Source organism: Catharus ustulatus, chromosome Z, assembly GCF_009819885.2.
Source record: "Catharus ustulatus isolate bCatUst1 chromosome Z, bCatUst1.pri.v2, whole genome shotgun sequence".
In the NCBI taxonomy this organism is placed as follows: Eukaryota; Metazoa; Chordata; class Aves; order Passeriformes; family Turdidae; genus Catharus; species Catharus ustulatus.
In genome coordinates, this window is record NC_046262.2 from 35,171,207 (window position 1) to 35,191,710 (window position 20,504).

Below are 20,504 nucleotides of genomic sequence, written 5' to 3' on the forward strand. Positions count from 1 at the left end.
ACAGGTGCTTTGATGCTTTTATCTCTGCATAAAAAACAAACTGTCCTCATTACGATGAAACATATATTTGCCTCTTTTTGTAAAATGTAACTATATATTTTTTCTGTATTTGTCATAAGGCTTTCCTAAAAGAGCTCATAGATACAAAAATTATCTGTAGTCTCAAAGTATAAGAGCAGTATATAAAATAGAACACAGGTATACAGAATATTTGCATTGCTGCTAAATATTCTAGTACACAATGTTCTGTTCCCTTACTTTCTCTGCAGATTGGTATTCCACTTTCTCTACATTACTCTAAGCTGAAATCCCTTTTCAGAGTAGCAAAATAAATGAGAACTTAAATCCTCTCAAATCAGGTTATAAGTTTGCACATGATCCCACAAATATACTAAGCAGGATTTAGACATTGTTTTTCCTACAAGTAATCACTTTCAGGTAGCCTCCTAAAACTTACATTTGTTATTTTCATAAAATAAAGGTGCTAATCAGACACACATCATCCATATAAAGGCAGTTCACATCCAGATAACAAGAAAAAAAAATCTAACTGAAACTATCTAACAATTGAACAAGTTAGGGACAAGGCTGTTGAAGGGATCAAAACAGTCTGTAATGAAATGTAAAGTAAATGAAAAAAAAATAAAGGACGGCAAAAATATAGATACTGTAATTTCAGAAATTATATCATAAATAGGCCAATCATTGTTTCTGTTTAGAGTGTGAAGGTTGTAAATTACTAGCAGACAAGACAAACCACTAAAGTGTCAGTAAATGTACAGACTACATTGTACACAAAGATTTTAGATATGATAAATTTATTTTTTCTGTTAAACAAGTAACCTTATAATTTATTGGTAATTGCATGGGACTATTAATAGTATAAATCATTTAACAAACCATAAGCAGATTGGGGCTGAGCAGGAGGACATAGGATTCATCTAATTTAATAGAAGTTCCTCTCTAGTGTCATTCACAGTTATTTTTCCATTCATCTTTCAACTCTCAATTGCTCTTTGCTAAATCTATATGCACTTCCCACAACACGCTCATGAAATGTAATTCTAACATTCTAGGCTTCTTCAAAAGGAGATATCCTGGGGAAACCCTTTAAGACTTCATGAATGTGAACTTTGTCTTTGTTTTTGTGTTCTCTCCTTTTATAACATTTTATTGCAGTTGAAGTTTGACCTATGAACTTTCTATAGCAAAGACGGTGACTTTTCCAGAAAACAGCTGGTTTACTGCAGGTGCCATAAAGTGATGAAGAGAAATTAACTCTGCCTTGGAAGTTTTACCTCATTATCACTGTGAAAGGCAAAATGATGGCTGCTTTCTTTCACCTTCTCTACTACTGTTGTTCAAACGAGTTTTAAAATCTGCCAAATGAAATGGTACAGACACCTAGCTACCATACTTCTTTGTAAGAGATTAGGAGAAATGGACATCTGGACAGAAACCTTCACTGGGTAACACTGCTTTGCAACCATGCATCCCACTTGCCACTTGTTAATTTCTCTCTGCTACTATATGTGGAGAAATCTGCTTTCATCTCCCTCACTATCCCACCCTTCTCCTCTGTGGGAGAATGAACTGGACTAGGGTAGAAAAGGGGCTACCGCCCTTCAGGGAAAAGTCTCAGTGGAACAAATAAATTATTAAAAAAAAAGAGGAAGAAAAATATTCATAGGTCTCACTTGATAAAAATTGTCGAAGCTACAATGGCTTATGTCAGTTCTGACTTTTCTACTACAAGTAGGGATTTGTTCTTCAGTTTTACTAGTTACTGTAAGTACCAGGAATTCACCCACACTATCACTTCCATGCAAACACAATTTGTCTTTTCCACACTTCTGAGAAGACATAACCTGCCATAAATTGTGCAAACTCTTAAGCCAAACCATCTGAGAAGAACACCTGTTGAAAAACAATACATCTTCAAGCAATATTTAAAAAGAGCTCGTTTAGATTATTAGGAAGGTTCAATTAGATTCAAGACTTATATGTGGTTATTGTCTAGTCCATTGCTCCTGCACTAGATCTGTTTCGTCTTTCAGTATCTGCTGTGCTTACAGTTTTTACAGTTGAAACAACACTTCTTGACACTGTTTCCACTGAAACTTCTGGATGGCGGTGGCTGCCCCATCTCAGCATGCTTTCTGTTGCTAACACATGATAAATCACAAATAGGGACATAAAAAGGGAGTTGCCAGAAAATCCACTAAAATCACTTATCTTACCATTTCTCCATAACTTGTAACCATGGCTCACTACAGCCACAGTAGCCCTCAAATCGTTCTTCAACTCACACTTCTCTCTCGCAAATGCAGGTCACACTTCATGAAGGTGGACTCCTGCCCATCATGTGTGACCGTGAGATTGTTAGAGATCAACTGAAGTCTGAATGACTTTCCTATCCAAGCTGAATCTGATCTCCTTTCATTTTCCAAAATTGGATTCAATAGCTTTCAATTATTTTTATTTCCATTTCAGAACATTTTTGCTTAAGCTTCAGTAGTAGCCATGGAACGCAGCTACTCTGGTTGTTCTATCCTTGAGGAAAAGCAGCATTTGAGACCTCTGCACTTGGAAGTAGCCATAGCTCCAGGCAAAGACACTAAAGACAGTAATTTTAGTATCTTTATAGATGAATAAAATCTGTCATTGAGGTCCCAGTGTAGCAAAACCTCCAGTGGTGAAATTGTCATATCTACAAGAAAAAGTACCCTACCTGCAGGCATTAGATGCAGGGTATAAGTCAATGCTAACAGTGATGGAGCAATGCTGCTTGCACATGTTTGCAATCTCTAACAAGAGGTAGCTGGTTTCCTTTATCCAGGCAAATTTCCCTTGCTCCTGGCAAAGTGACTCACGATACACAATTTTGAACAGGTTACATAAAATGCTGGCAATACACTAAACAGAAGAGCTGCAAGATATGTAATGACAAGAAACAAACTCCAATTATACACTTGTGTGGCAGCTTTCAGACTAAACACAGAGATTGTGGCAATCCACTAACAGATTTTCACAAGTGCACATTTACATCTATTTTATTTTCTGGTGTGATTTTCTTCTAGATTTCTAATGTACATTGACAGACCTCTCTGTGCCTCATTCTTGCCACCATCCTACTACTAAGCACCAGGATGCTACTGAAATCTGATTTGACAGGGAGTGGACTCAGGGCTTGTGTGATTGATGACAATGCAAAAACTGCATGTGTGTCAGCAACTTCTCACAACACAGTCTGCTAAATAGGGAGAAAACAAAAAAACAGAAGCAACTGCATACTCCATATGTCTGTGACTCTATATGAATATCCAAGAGAAACTACAGTCTAGTGACCTGATTTTTGTAAGCATGCAATGGAACAAATAACCAGTCTCTCTTGTATTGCTTACCCTGTTTTTCTCTGACAAAAAACCTGCACAATAAAAAAGCCCCACAAACCCAACCAAACAAAAAACCCAAACCAAAAACCCAAATCAAAAGCAAAAGAAACACAAGAAACCCAAGTTAATCATCAAATAAACCTCCACCCTGAAAGAACCGACCACAGTCTGCACAATTTACAATTTCTTTGATCTCAAAGTAATTTTAATTCTCTGCCTTAAAAGCTGCATGGAACATATGTCTGTGAAGTGCCTCTTTCATTAACTAAATTCTTTGATCTGGGTGCCTGAAACTCTTTATTGTTCATATTCACACCGTAAAATTAATAACTTCTCAAAATTTACAATTAGACAGAAAACTCATAAGTAGTTTCAGATTATAATGTTTGTAACAAATGCATGCAGATGAACAGCTTAGCAGCCCCACCTTAAATAACTCCATTTAAAAGAGAAACACCCTGGTTTTCAGAAGGGAGGGGAAAAATATTAAAAATAAAAAAAAATTTAAAAACCCCAAAACCAATAGACAAAGTTGTGTTCCCTCTTCTCTCAAGAATTTGACTAGATAATAACAGAGAATTAAAAGCCAGAAGACATTTATATCAGAACACAGCAGCAGAAAAATTGAATGCTAAAAAGAAAACTGTAGAAGGAAGTATGATTTGTAATAGAAATCATGCTTTGTCTTGGTCCAGTTAGGCATTTCAGAGTCTGAAAGGATAGCTAGAAATGCTCATGCAAGCCCTTTCACAAGGCTGTAGTAATGAAAGAAATTTCTTGGAACTTCAAGATGTTTACATTCATGCAGATGGCAGGTCAGCTGACTGTAGGAAATTGAAGAGCTGGAGATGTAATTAATTCAGATAAAGATGTTAACTACCACTATTTTAGCCGAGACAAACAAAATAATTTTTAAAAATTGCAATAATTAAAATTCCAGGAAAAAACCTGATAGCCTTACAGACTACTTCTATTTCTGGAAAGTTTTATCATGGATGAAGTCAGAAGTGCTCTCCTGGAGATAGTTTGTTTTCACCCAACTCAGGTTAACTTTAAAGCAGTGAAAAACAGTCATTACTACAGAAGTTTGTAATATATGGATAACAGTTATAACTAACTGACATACATATGGAACATATCACACTGCAAAAATTCTAGAGGTCAGAAATAAACCCTTCCAGTATAAACAAAATTCATTTTTTTCCCCACAATGAAGAGAAAAGTAATCTCTTTGGAAACTCTGCCAAGGCCAAATATGCTCAAGATCTACAGGCCACAGCACAAGCCAAGGTACAGATCTCTACTTTTGTAAGCTGAGGGATACAAGCTTCTATACTTTTATTATGTTAAAAAAAGAAGTGGAAGTCTCTAAACTATGAGAATAGGTTAGCAAGCACAGTCTCACTTCAGCACTGAATTAGTATCTTGCTCAAATATTTCCACTGTGGTGAAGTAGACTGGAGCAGAAACTGCCCAAGTAGTTGAAAAAACACCAGCTGAGGAAACAAGCTCTTCCCCAGCCAAGACTTCTGGAGAAAGTGGCACGGGAAGTTCTTTTTCAATCAAGCAAGTGTAACAATGTATGACTCGAGAACTGTAAATGCAACACTTGTGGACAATTTAAGACAGGTAGCTTCTGGCTGCAAGCAAGCCTACAGAGCAAGATCTCTCTGTGTAACTCACCCAAACCATGGAGTTAAATGAGAAATTATATGCCTCATGAACATAAGTCCTACCAGGTTTACCCTATACTTCTAGACATATACCATTGATATATGACTCTGAACATCCATTAAAAAAAGAAACCATGCGTATGAAACATCTGAAGGAGGTGAGGATCATTGAATCACAGAGTGGTTTAGGTTAGAAGGGACCACCTGTGGGGTCATCTGGACCAACCTCCCTGCTCAACCAGCATCTTCAAGATTTAACAGAATGTGCAAAGTTTCAGAGGAATTTGGCTTAAGAGAAGAGAGACATTGTTAAAAGTGAGTCATCAGGAAAATATAAGCTACCAGTTAGCTCTGCATGGATACATTTTGAGGTCAAAATTTATTAATACTTTATTAAACTTATCACAAAAAGGAGGAGTATGATAATATTTGGTAGTAATACTAAGCTATTTGGGGCATATGTGGCACAGATCTTGAACACAGAACAATTGAACGTGCAATTATATAAAAAGGAAATAAACTGGCATAAGACACAACAATTGGCAGTTCAGGGACAGAACTAGGAGGTGATAGTCACTGTGATCAGTCAGTATGATGTGGCTGTGAGTCCCAGGTCTTGTCAGAAGTACTTCCAGTAGATAAACTGTAGAATTTGTGCCATAGTGAGAAGACTTTACAAAGTTTCCTCTGAAAGGTTGTGAATTTATAATTGAAAAGGAACAGAGAAGAGTATGTAGGATGACGTGGGGGAATGGAAGCTTACCCATGGCTAGTACTAGTCTGGTCTAGCAAAATAAACTTGCAGAAGTATTCACTTCAGGCACTGAACATTTTTTCCTTTCTCATATTAATTGTCAAGACAAATTTTGACTTCTATATTTTAAAGTCATTGTTTTGGGAAACATTGGGAATTTTAAACAAACATTATTTATTTTGATTTCTGAGAAAATTATCTGGCAATGTAACTGCCAGGAAAAAGGGTAGGGAAAAAAAATAGCTTATTAGTCTCCTTGACTTTACCAGCAGAACTGTAAGCAGCACCTAGAAATTAAAAACCCTAATCACTGTATGTACTGCAGAAGCATGTGGACCTCTGTGCTAGACTGCAGAAATTAATTTACAAACATAATCACCATTTCTTTGATGTGATCTGTCAAAATAATGATCAAATTCAGTAGTTAACCATCTGGTTGCACAAATACGTAAAGAAAAATTTGCATTTATAGCTCAGCTTAGTTATCAAAATTGCTAGTGGACCTAAATAATTCTGATCACAAACAATCAGAAAAACAAACCTCAAGCCACTATCAACAATATCTAATGCATGCTCCTACATTAAGTATGTCCTCTCTTAAACATCTTTCTAAAAAAATATTTAGCAAACAAATAGTGATCTGTTTGGTGAAGTGCTAGAAAGATGCTTTGCTTTTCAGGTTTGTAGTCTAGACACATCATATAAACATTTAAAGCATTTGGAAACCTAGTAAATTTCTTACAATGGTGTTTAAGCCCAGAGATGAATCTGTTGCTAAGAACAAAGAATTTCTATCAATATAGCAAAATGGCATACTTTAAAGCTGGACTGAACAAATTTTAAATAGTCAGCTCTGCAGTGGATAGAAACACCTTATGATTTCACAGACAGGATAAAGTAATTTCAAAAACCCTACAGAACATGTCTTATTTTTTCTTGGTTATAGTCAGTTCTGAAATATATTCACATACACCAGATCTGAATTACTGACGTGAAAGGAAAAACATGAAATAAAAAGGTTGAAGGTTTTGTTTACCTTTTTATATGTTTTCTCCTCATTTGGTTTTCCACCAGTAGCATCTCCATTTTCAGTAACAGACGACATCTAATGACAGAAGCTTAAGTTACAAAGAAGGCATTTGCTTTACCAAAGTAATTGTTCTGAAAAATCATATAATTTAGTAGCAATTTTTGCTAAATTCAAACTCTTCAGAGGACAGCAGGCTACCAAGATCAGTGACATATCTAGGATATTCCTGTAAGTATTTTCCAGAGACTAGAAGGACAGAACAGGCCAGGGAATATTACCTGCATATGACTGATTCTACATGACTCTGCTGCTTTTCCCCACACCAGCATGGAGTAAAATCTTGCTCCTCAGCCTACTGCATGAGATGTTCTTGAATGGGCAGAATATGAAGCTTGTGAGCCAGATACTCAGTGGTATGTCTCAGTAGACTAAGGTCCTTAGCTGCATCAAAATGCTGTATCTCCTTAAAGTAGCAAGGAGATCACAGAATCACACAGTTACAGAATATTCTGAGTTGAAGGGACCCACAAATATCACAGAGGCCAATTCTTAAGTGATTGGCCCATACAGGGATCGAAGTCACAGCCTTGGCATTATTAGCAGTGTGCTCTAAATATTTGGCATTGCATCTTATTACAGCTGTAAACCATTCTAGACCAAAAATAAACCACTATGGTAGAGATCACCTTGGTCAGACACTCTGAGTTTGTCTGCCAAAGTAAATAAAATGAAAGCGCATAATGACAAGATTTAAAGTAATTCTAGGTTTTACCAACACTTTGACAACAGAATTATACTTACCCTTATAAACAACAGGACAGGTCATCTGGAGCCGAGAGCAAAGATCAAGCCATTCATTGGTGGTGTTAATGCTTTCCACAACCTATTATTAGAAAAATCTGTCATCACTATGCATTAACAAATTTCCATCTTGCAGAATAGCTGTAGATTTCTTTTTACTACTATTCTTCAGCCCAAGCAAGCATTCAGCTACAAGTGATGTTTTTCAAGAATCATGTCAAATAACGTTGTTACTATATTTAGAACATGCTATAACTTGGTTAATATACTTAGAAACTCGCAGTATTACACAGGAGGGAATCAGTGCAGAGAAATTCCTTTTGCCCTAGATATTTCACCCCTGTGGCACAAGCAACTCTACAACAAAACATTTATGTAGAGCACTACACAAACATGCTCTGGAGTGTTCTGTAATTATATGTGTTATTAATCTTATTGCTTTATAATGTCCAACTACTTATAAGAAATAGTTGTGATGGTTTGGAAGACAGCACATTGAAAAGTCACAAATAAATAAAAATCTCGTGATGCCTCACATGAGAAGAAAATCTAATTTTGTCTTTAAGCAGTACAAATAGCATCTGGTACATAACTAAAAATTGGTTTTAAAAAAGTATTCTCAGGCCTTATTCACTGATTTTTCATTAATCTCAGTATACATAAAGTGTGGGGGGAGACAACATAATAGAAATTGGGAGTTTCTGAGAAGAAAACAGGGCCTCCTTAGAAAAACACATTTCTTATATTACATATCAGCTAACTACATTCTTCATTGTTGAATACATCTGAACCAGTAATTCATTCATTTGGACTACATTAGCAGTCTCCTACACATTGAAGTCCTACTTAAAGGCAACAACTTACAATTTTTCAAGTTGTTGCTATAAAAACTGTGTCTCACCTATATTCACACATTTAACATTAATATTTAATTTAATATAGTATTCACCTGTGCTTATCAGTACACAAACAAAGGCATCAAGAATTTGCTAAAGTAGCTTTTGTGGGAAAACAAACATCATTTTAATTACTAGTAGAAGACTTTGTAAATAACTGATCATTGGATTAAAACACCAATCCCCACTCAAGCTAGGTAGTCCTGAGACTACTGATACAATATGTTCCAGTGCACACTAAACTTCTTAAATTATGAACTCACTCAGCAAAAGCCAAACATTAATGCAACACGGAACTTTTCTTTCAGTAAGTTAGCTGAAGAAAGCACTCATGCTAGACATGAGAGAAAAGCCTGATTTTTTTCCCAGCATAGACAGACAAATTATTCAAGAACACTCATGTGAAAATATACCCCTGCAATGCTGACAATAGAAAACAGGACAACAGGAAATCAGACAATGAGAGACCACGTTCAGTAAACTACCAAGTATAAAAACTCATACACCATAAAGAAGGTAATTTTTTCCTGTATGCATCAGTTTATTTCCTAAAGGCATCTAGAATACAATTATTTTGGTTCTAGCATTTTGAGAAATAGAACGCAGAGCTCTATCTTAACTGTGGTTGTGTTAAACAACTTTCAAAATCTGTGCTGTGACAACCATCTCTTATTCCACGCTAACAATTTTTTTGCAAAGCAACTATTACTTTGTGTATTTTCTTCCTGCCCTAGAGCTACTGAAGCAGTACATGGTGTCTTCTCACATGCTTTACAGAGCAGCAGCTACTGTCTCAGTTCTGATGAGGTTTAACAGTTCAAAGACAGGTCACAACTTACAGTCTTGGACTCACTTCCAGGTTTAGCTACAAATATTTGTAGTTTTGTTACCATGGCAGGAAACTACTGTAACTAAAGCACTGAATCTCTGTACACACCTGACAAAGGAAAAGCTTACAATAAAGACACGGTGGGTAGAGGAGGAAAACATTTCATTTCAAGAATATTGTAGTGCGCTGACTTTGGCTGGGAAAATGTTAATTTTCTTCACAGTAGCTAGTGTGGGGTTACATTTTAGATTTGTGCTGAAACAGGGATATTTCCTACTCTTGCATGGCATCAAGGCCTTTTCTGCTGCCTTGCTGCATCAAGGCCTTGCTGTGCCCTGCAAAGAGTGGGCTGGGGATGCACAAGGAGCAGGGAAAGGAAACAGCCGGGACACAGGAGCCAGTCAACCAAAGGGATATCCCACACTGTATGGCATCATGCTCAGCATATAGAGCTGGAGTAAGAAGTAAGGGAGGATGGTCAAAGTGACTGTGTTTTCCTTCCCAAGTCACCATTAGGTGTGATGGGGCCCTGCTTTCCTGAAAATGACTGAGCACCTTGCTGCCCCATGGAAAAAGGTGAATTCTTTGTTTTGCTTTGCTTGTATGCACAGCTTTTGATTTACCTATTAAACAGTCTTTATCTCTACCCCTGAGTCTTCTCACTTTACTCTATTGAGTCTCCACCCCATTTCATCAGGGGGTAGTGAGAGAGCCAGCATGTGGGGCTCAGTGGCTGGCTAGGCTTAAACCACAGGTGAAAGATGGCCATAAAGATCTCCTCTCTAGCCTCCTAGATGCTATCCTACCTGATGACAAAGAAAAACATTGAAGTATAGTAGGAATTTAAAGAGTATTTTTCCCAAATACTCTTGAAGAGTCAACCTTTTGGTCACAAATCTTACATGCAGCAAAAGCTACTGTGATGTGAACAGTTTTTGAAACACAAGTTTACAGCCTTCAGTTCCAGCCTTCTGCTCCAAACAACTCCTAGCCTTAAATGCAGGCTTTAAAAATATTGTATCTATTCAATGTACACTTCTGGAAAAAAAAAGGGTTTCACAGTTTAGTTTCTTGCACTAGAATCACAGAACCACATGCTTCTTAACTAACACAAACTGCAATTTCCATCACTCTGGGAAAAACATGCCATATGCGTTTTCCCCAAGAACTACAGAGACACCTTTTTAATTTCTCTGATCAGCCAGAAGCCCACAATGTAGACACCACCCTGCCTACCACATAGCTGGCAGTTTGAGAACTGAAATGACAGACAGCAAATGTGAGCTTCCTACCCAACTTTGATTCCTTGTTCTTGAATTTTTAATTCCATGTTCCTTATATAGCTGAAATGTATCTTTTACTAACAGCATAAGGTATTAATTTTTCCAGACTATAAATAACTATCTGTTTTTACATAACCTCAGTTGCTGAGGCCCAGCTCACATGAACAGGTATTGGTACTTACACTTGAATGGCCTCTCAGCTCAATTTCAAGCTAACTTTAGAACTCCCTACATCTTCAGCGACAGCCAACATTGAAGAAAAATGCTATTGCTAGATTCCTACAGGTTCATGTATTAATTTATTCAGCCAAAAGTCACTTCTGCTTTCTTTCCATTACCATGAAAACATTTTTTTTTGAGAATGCATTTCTTAGCATATTTAGATAATTTTCTTAAACAAATCCTTTTTTAAAAGCACTAATAAAATATGCTGTTGAGGAATCACACTCCAAATAAAAGCTACATAGCTTTCCACTATATGTACTGCCTTGTTCTTATTGATAATTAAAATTGAAATATTCTTCTTAGCTTTTAAAACAGTCATAACCCTGGGTGTACTGTTGTTAGTTTTCTGTGATGAGTTAGAAACCTCACGCAAAAATAAGCATATTTATAACTTCTCAGAGGTGTAATCTTTAATTTTAAGTATAAGACGTAAAAACACAAGACAAAACAAGATTAAGTGAAGCTTTGAATTTTCAGGGCAGAGGGAGAATACTAGAAATTAAAGAATGCAAAAACAAATTATGCGTGTTTAAGATTAATAATATATAAATAAAATAGGTATGGTGCAGATTTTTCAGTCTGAAGCACACAAATGCATTTTCAGGAAACATTTGGTTTTTTTGGCAAGTGGATGCATTGGGATGGAACACACAATTTTGGACTCAATCCAGAAATTTCACTCTCATAGTTCTGTGCATTTCAGTTCACCTATTTATTTAGCCATTTCTTAATCCTTGAACAGTTCTCTTTTGCCATGAGGACACAGAATCCTCAGAATGTGGCAGGCGGCTTCTCAGAAGAGCACAAAGAATCTTGTACTAAATACATACCAATGATACTAACTCAGAACCGGACCAAAAAAAGATTATCAGAATAGTAATTTTATCTCTCATAGGTAACTGGGAGTTTACACACCAAGACTGCATTCTTTCTTGATCACAGCAGTTTGTCAGCACAACTTGTAAAGATGTTGACAAAAATTTCTAGTCCTACAAACAGCATTTATAGTGAATTCCATTAAAAAGAGTAATCAGGTCAAATTCTGTCATAGCTCCCGTCTCCCCTCTGTTACTACTTTGACACAGCATCTTCTGATATAACTGTGAAAACCATGGTCATTTCATTACTGCAAAACTCCCTTTTACCGGTGAGATTTGTCCAGACGTATTTGCCCTATGGAAGCTGTGAGAGTAGCTTTCAAAGTCAACTCTTGAACTCACTAAAAGGACTTGCAGATTTATAAAGCAGCATTCTTCCACCAAACCACACTAGGGACAGTCATACATTGCCAGATTTCAGCTCTAGCGTGAAGTTGGAGACATTTGTTACACAAAATTTTGCCAGAAGGGGCAAATCTAAGACAAAAATGCTCTACAGTGGAAGAAATCCATGAACACACATTCATTAATAAAAAGCTACTCTTTTCACACTTATTCTCTTGTTTCCCCCACTCCAAGCTCAAGTACCCAAAAATCATTCATAGTATTCCTGGAGCTACCTGAAGGCAGTTCCAAGATCAAAAGGCACTACTAAAGCTAACTCACCTACTTCTTTGAAATCATAAAGACTTGAGTTCATACCTTCTTAGGTACTGAACAAACTTCTTTTGCAGATGATGCATTTATAAAATCTCCCTCCTGTCTGGATTCTCTGCCAATGAATACAATATGCACAACAGCACTGGATTTCCAAATTAGATCTCATCTTACTTTGTTTATTATTCCATGCAACTTGTTAGTACTCTGAACTACTGCGAAATTTAGTTGACAAACTTTAGGTCAATCAAAACTGTCAATAGTTTTTTTTCCCTACCCTCTCCAGTAGAATTTTAACAGTAGGGATATTTATCAGATGATTTGTAAATGCAGCGGTTTGGGACACAAAAAAAAAATCCTCTGACATACATAAAAGTCGCCTACATACATCTTGTTTCCACAAAAAATCCAACCAACTATATCAGTATACTATCAGCACTGTTTTCAGAAGGCTCAAGAAGAAAATGATGTGCTAGCTTCAGGTGAATAGAGGGACTTATATTGGTTTTATTACATTTTAGCTTCTTAAAGGAGCTTTTCTCCATGCTTTAAAACAATGCTGACTATAATTTTCATGGTTTAATTGCCTTCCTTCTGAGTTTACCAGACAATGAAGAGCGGTGTTCAGGAACCTGCAAGCATTGTTAGGCAGAGTGCCAATACACAGATCTAAAGAAGTGAAAGAAGCATAATTTAATGCACAGAGTGGTAAAAAGAGCAACACATCAAAGATCTGACAGTTTTCTAAACAGTCATTACAAGTTAACACCCTCTCCAAAAACCTTGTCTTTTAATGTCAGAGAACATTTTTTCATACATGAGTGCTTGGGCAGTTGCATAGCCTTCAAATAAAAATTGAGGTAATGTATATAGCCACTCAGTTACAAGAAAAATAATATATATACAATTCAGCTCTCTATTTTTTTAATAATATCTCAAACACTAGTTTGTGGAATAGATTCACTTTGTACCAGAAGGACACACAGACATCTAATATCAAACCTGCATGCTCCCACATCTGAAACATCCAAGGAGTAAAAGATATTGTATGTTTTTAAACTGATGTATCCTGAGAATGAAGCAAATGTTTACATGTTGCAATGGACTCAACAATCACTCAAAAGTGATGAAAAGCTTCAAATCTAAAAATATTTGGATTTTAAATCTGAGAGCATTTATACCACCCAATCCCTGTAATGCCTGTCAGCCTAATAAACCTCTACTGTCAACTGCTGTGACTTTCACTCTTTGCAGAAGTATTGAATGATGTCTTATGTGTTTCCAGGCATTACTGTAAAAGTAGAACAAACTTCTAATTGCATCATAAATACCATTAATTCATATCACAAATGAAGTAATTTTTAGAAAAATTTATCTTTTCTCTCTATCTGGTAGGAGGAAAAAAGTATCATATGAATTTAAAGAAGGAGGGAAAAAGTCTAAAAAGCCCAAACAATTCGGTCTGAAACCTTGTAAAGAGCTCCCGACCCACAACTGATTATGAAGGTTTTAAGGGTAAAATCTTCTGTGTAAAATTTGTGGTAGCACTATTGTTGCGCTTGGGAAAACTGGAAAAATGCTGTTCTTGCTAATTAATGCTAGGATGAACAATTTCAGAATGAACAGCTAAAAGTAGCGGATCAGAAATTGTGTAGCCTGTGGTGCCTAACAAGAAAAGCCAACCAAACAAAATATCAAAACAAAAAAGTCCTGATTAGTCTACCTATATGATTTTTTAATTTCATCCCAAAAACAGTAAGATGAAAATCAGAAGTAGCAAAGTGATGAAATTCACAAAAAAAGTGAAATGGGAAAAAAAAAAATCTCATCTTCCCTTGGTCATTGTAATACCATCAAGCCAGTACAAATGCTACAGAGAACGCAGCAAGCAAAAACCAACATAAACCTGCCATTTAGACTGTTCATCTGCACTAAGTATGTCAGCTGTTCACACCACCTTTATTTACCTAACTTTAATAATACACATTAGTTTCAGTGCCCTGACAGACCTTTTAGTCTCTCAGCAACTAATCTGAGCACAATGCTAAGATTCTGGTACTGTTTGATTTCTACAGTTGCCCTCCCCTCCTTCCTCTCCCCAGTTCCAGGAATATGGCACAGTACTTCAATATATTTTAAAAATGTATAATAAGAGTAGGTTTTTTCCTTAATTTGCTGGATGGATTTGAAAAGTAACTTATCATACTGTTCATATTATAAAAACCATACGTTCATATTGCAATGCTTTGATTCACTGCAAAGGTCAGGTCATCTATCTTCCCACTTTAGTTTCAGATGGGAAATAAAACTGAAATGTAGAACTTCAGAAAACATCACCTCCATCAAAGTTTACAAATACTCAGAATACATTTGATTACCCAGAAGATTTGACAACCTACAAGAGTACCTTCCTCTTCCATTTAAAGTGGTGCACTAACCTGTTCTTCAAGGTGAAACACATTACCATTGTAATATGCAGGATCACAGCTACACCATGACAAATTATAGCTACAAATCATATCCTTGGTTTAAAAAATAATCTGCTGTGATTCTTTCAGATGGAAACTTTTTTACAACTATCCAAATAAAACTGAAAATTCATTGAAGGAGCCAAAGTGTAGATGTCCTTGGAAACACAGCATACTGTACTCCTTGAACAAAGCACACAGATTTTCATTTGCAACGTCTGTATTTTGTGAATTCTCCATGTGACAGATAACTTCCAAGGAAGAGGTAGGATAACCTTTTTTCCCCCTCCACGACTTTCCAAATTCAGGGCTTCATTCCAAGGGCCTTAAATCTATCTTCACTGCTCTACTTCCTATTAGCCTACTTAACATTTCCCATCAAGTACTGTGTCTTCTGCTCTGCCCAGAAGCACCTAAGGATCTCTTACGTCTTGCCAAACACCATCTGTAATAACAGAGCAAACTTTCTACTGTGTACTAGGCAGTGTTGATGCCTTAATAACTAAGGGACTTTTCCAAATCAGTGAACTCAGATCAGCAATCAGAAAGAACAAACATTTGATCTATGACATAACTAACGTCACATTGTGTATCTTGCAGAAACTGTTAACAGGCCCTCCTTTCACAAAGTGAAATGGCCCCATTAACTTCTCATTATTTTGTAACAGTCTGAAAGCATACAAAGCAAAAAGGCATATTTGTACATAGCCAAAGAAGACTTTTCAATTGCTACTTGTTTTCATAATTCTGATTTCCTGTGCCAATAACAGCACTTTCAGAAGACTACCAAGATTTCTATAAAGCCATCTGGAATTACAAATGAATTAAAATTGTCAAGATGGGGTTTTCTTTGAAACAAATGAAAGAAGGAAACATCTGCATACTATATACAACAGTACACAATATAAGTTAGGGTAGTACCACAGTGAAGGGCACAGGTAGAAGACTTGGCAGAGTGCAGAATCAGAGTTCTGCTCCTTTACTTTGGCAACTTTGATATGGCAATGGACTATTGTTACTAATACATACCAGACACTGCACTTTGAGATAAAACCACCACATAATGCATGCTATCCAATAAAATACTGCAGCACACCAAGACAAATGGCTGATAAGGAAAGTAAAAGGAGAGGAAAAATTCTTCTATATTTGTCTTTGGTGGTACATGCAAAATAGAGTGACAGGGGTCACATAACACTGTGGTCATGATTTTTTAGAAGGAAAGCACAACAAGCTGCTTCACTCATATAAGCAGCAGGTAAGATCCATGGGGGAAAAAAAGTCTCACAAAATCTCAAAAAGGAGATCAGGAAAAGTGTCAATTTCTAAAGACATGATACAAACAGACACAAATAAACCCTGGGTGGGGAACAGATATTTAAGAGGAATTTGGTTGACCCAAAAACTTTAGTAATCTGAGACTCCACAAACAATCATTAAAGAAAAATAGGCCAAATGGACTTTGAGAAAATTAAGTATAAAAATAATAGACTGAAACTGAACATGGAATTAAAAAGCAGAAAAGCATGGGACAAGTTACTTTGATAAGGGAAGTTTGTTATGTTTGTAACAAGAATTTCACAATAGCTATATTGCTCTAGTTTGAAACCTTTATCTCTTTCCATCTCAAAAGGAGGTAAACCACACTCAAAACTGCTATGAAAACATAACTTTACAACAGAGGTAGGATTAAAAAATGGTAATAGGCTTTCTTTGCTTTAAAGAACATGGAGACTGAACACACAAAAGCTGTGGTTAAAATAATTTGCATGCACTAAAACAGATGGCATAATTTGCGCATCAGCTCTACACAGGTAACTCAAATGATATACTATTGAAAATTTTCAGGCCATTTGTATATTAGCATGTAACTAGTAACAACAAACCTTGCAGAATGGTATGCCATGGAAACACTGAATGCAATGAATGCATGAGTGGATTATTATGATCAAGTTCTCCTTACTTTCTTTCCCAAGCCCTGGGAGTATAACTTTTGTACATATAGCTTTTAATGAATGCTAGTTAAACTGTTCAGCTGTAAGACTATCTAAGAAATTCAAGTATTTCAAAATCACATTTTTGTCTCCAACTGAAGACCATTCCATACAGCTGCAAACAGACAGTTGAAGAGTGGAAGAGATTACTCTGGAAGATGTGCCAAGTAATTTTGATTTATTAGACTACTGTTTAACAAGCAATTGATACTGCCTTGAAGGAAGGAAAAGATCTGGTTACTGCCATGACTCCTCCTGGTTTCCATTGAATCACTATGTATCACTCAGACTGGATATCTCCAACAATTTCAGCTGGTCCAGGCTGGTGCTGCTGTGGTCCTGCCTTCCAAGCATGCATTTGATAGCATCATTATTATGCACCAGCGATACTCCTATCCCAAGAGAACTCATCTAGACAATTAAACTAACAAAAAAAAGTAACCTACCAAAGAATATTAACTGTAATGGAGCTCATTACAACCATTTTGTTATGGTCACTCCTAAGACCAAAAAGAAACCTGGGAGGCAATGAGGAAGGTAATGAAAACAGTTAGACCCTTGATCCACGACGGAAGAGACACAAATTGCCTCAGTTGTTTCAATCACTCACATACTGTCACGTAACCCCAGAGTTCCCAGTCCACTAGTGATGTTTCCACTAGGAAACAAGACTGAGAGACAGATGGAAAGAATTAGCAGCAATGCCTGATGGGCCAGGCAACAGACCTGAACTGAGTTCAACACTAGCTTGAGGGAAATAGAAATGCATAGCTAAGGTTGGGTTCCCAAATGTATATTCACACAGAAATTAGTTTTTCAGGTGCCTAGCTTTTGTGAAAAACAAGGTGACTCAAGAATAGATATAGAAGTACGATGTAAACACCAAATTCAAAAGCTATGTATAAATTCAAGATGAGAGATAAAGTTACTCTACTGAGCAACAAAATCTATTACAACCAACCACTCACATACTATTTTCCTTCAGGAAATCTGAAATCACAATCAGAAGTTTTCCTTGGCTCCCTACAACTTAATTTTGGTTAGCATTTAATAGAAAGCTCACTTTACTCTTGAAAAGGATTTGAAAAAACTTTGAAAAACCAGCTGCAGCAGAGAACAAATCCTACAGCACCAAAAATTCCTTTGGTTAAATTAAGAGCTCTCAATTTCCTACAGAGCAGAAGTTTCTCAGATACATTTTCAAAATCACTCACAAAGCTATAGAAAAGGAAACTATTATCTCATTTTATGAAATGCCCTATAAAGCACAAAAGCTAGAGTCTTCTTGGTTTAAAGGAGCTGTCTAACATATTTCTTTTCAAACCATACAGAAAGCTTCAAGGGAGAAAAAAACATTTTCAGAAGCTGAATAGAACAAAAAACTCAAAAAACATGATTAACACAATAACATGAATTTCTGAAATGAATTCAGCAAAGAACTGCTCAGCATGTAAGGAAATAGTGCTATTTGTCAGGGTTCCTGTCATCAAACCAGGACAGATATTTTGCAGTCACTAGAATAGAACCACAATATGGGAACCAAAAGAATTGTCAGAATTTTTATAAAGTTATTCCACTTCCTGACTGGAATGTGGTTGCTTAAATGTAAAGGTTACTACTGCCCTTAGATGTTGATGACAAAACGATCTTTTGCCTTTTCTTTTGTATACCTTTTATATAATTTTTCCGTATCCTCAGTACTCTTAGCATGCATAGTTGTAATTCCTTAAGTCTGATAACTTGGCATGGTCCCAGTATTCTGTTAGGCCAGGAGACCAAACATCCTAAAGGCCTTGTAGCAGGAGGCCAGAAAACCCTACACTAAGGAAACCCTACCTTGGGAAACCAAGGTCGTCTCTAGAACATATCCTATAAACTAGAGATTTGGCTCATCCAGGAGAGAATTTCTTGGGATGGGAGGTTATCATGCTATTCATCCAGGTCGCCCGTTGAGGTATCCTTTTTAGATACACTAATTTTTAAGGTCTATAAATTGCATATGCAGTCTATTGTGTGTGGATTTTGGCACATTCCACCTTGTCAAGTTGGTGCACCAATAAGGATCCTTATTAAAACACTGAGGTAAAAACCCCTTACCCCTTAACTATGTCTGGCTCTCAATTTTTTAAGACCAGGAAAAAGCATCACTGTTCTCCAAGCCATGTCTTGAATGAACAGATCAGAATGGACAAGTGACTAGTTTTTTTCCCAACAGTATGCTTTGGCACTCAGCTGAATTATGAGCACATCCGCATGGCAATGTACAAATCCAAACCACATCAACACACATACCCACCCTACTGACATCAAGCAACATGGTAAGAAACATGTACAGTCATTTAAGGCATGGACACTGAGTCAGGGAATTTTTAAATAGCAATACAAATGCTTTCAATAAAATATTTCCAGTCAAGTGACATAAACAAATTGTTTTCCAACGGTGTTTCACTTGCCAAACTAAATTGAAAAACCTGTCCCTGAGCAGTTTTAGCAGCAAGAAAGTAAAATTAAGTCATTACTAGATGTTTTTGCACCACTTCAACCATCTTTGTATTAAAAAAATGCAAGTTAACAAACAATATAGAAGTACTACCACAGTCTCCCTCCCCAGTAACTTCTTTGCAAATGACTAGCTGAATTTCTTTAAATAACATAGCTGGAAATACAACAGAAAAATTCAAAATCTTAAGCTATCATTTTAAGTAAAGAACACATCTTCACATAAATTAGCGTTCTCAATTTAAGTGTCCATGAGCAGGAGTTAAAACAAAAAGAAGACAATTTATCACCAGCAACAAAAGTAGGCAGTGGGTGATAAATTTGTAGAAGAGTCATACACAACCTCACACCAGAACCTGTGAGCTCTTCCAAGAAAATGAGTGTAGGTTTTCCCACAAATTAAAAGGGCTCTGAGTTCCTGAGAGGCTTAAATAAGAACCCTCTTCCTTCACACAAAAGCCCTTTGAAACAATATCTCCACCTCTCACTGCTGCAATCATTATAACTACATCATTATAAGTAGGTTAGAAAGGCCTCCAGTATTATCTGTAAGTCAGTTAACAGCCCACATCGTAGTTTTCAAAAGGTAAAAATACAGCTTTCAGCATTTAGAAAGAAAAAACCTACACAACTAATCACAGTTTTTCCTCATTGTATACTGTTTTATGAATTGCTAACTAGAAAAACAAAAATATTCTGTCAGGATGAAACATGGCTATGAATATTATAAAGATTACATAGACTGAAGTGAAAAAAAACCCCAGCAACTCAGTCACCACATTCTACCAGGAACAGAGTGTTCTTACAATTGAAGGTATACAATATAATAGCCTATTTTATTATATTCCTTACCTGGCATTAATCTGTTGGAACATCTGACTAAATAAATTAAATATGCTTTTCCAGCCTATGATTTTACTGGCTACTGAATTGGGGATTTTTAGTCTGAGATTAAAAAGATCAGTATGCTCAACAGCACATATTTGAAATGTATTTACAGAAAATTGCCTTTCAAGAGTTGTTGTTAATAGTGTATAGCCCCCGAACCTCTCAATTTTCTATCTTGTTCCTGGGAATAGGGAGCCTGATGATTAGCTATGTAAGAGCAAAGTAGTATTCATT

General features: G+C 36.4%; 1 protein-coding gene across 6 annotated transcripts in view; it reads right to left on the reverse strand.

Annotated features, from left to right (window-relative positions):
- PIP5K1B (phosphatidylinositol-4-phosphate 5-kinase type 1 beta) overlaps positions 1–20,504 on the reverse strand; it is a 103,600-nt gene that overhangs the window by 62,116 nt on the left and 20,980 nt on the right. For all 6 annotated transcript variants that reach the window (XM_033086364.1, XM_033086366.1, XM_033086367.1 and 3 more), the window contains exons 4-5: positions 7,654–7,735; positions 6,859–6,927 (exon numbers count right to left, since the gene is read on the reverse strand). In XM_033086364.1, coding sequence (XP_032942255.1) covers positions 6,859–6,927 — 69 coding nt within the window. In that variant the 5' untranslated portion in view covers positions 7,654–7,735. The remainder of the gene's footprint in view (positions 1–6,858; positions 6,928–7,653; positions 7,736–20,504) is intronic.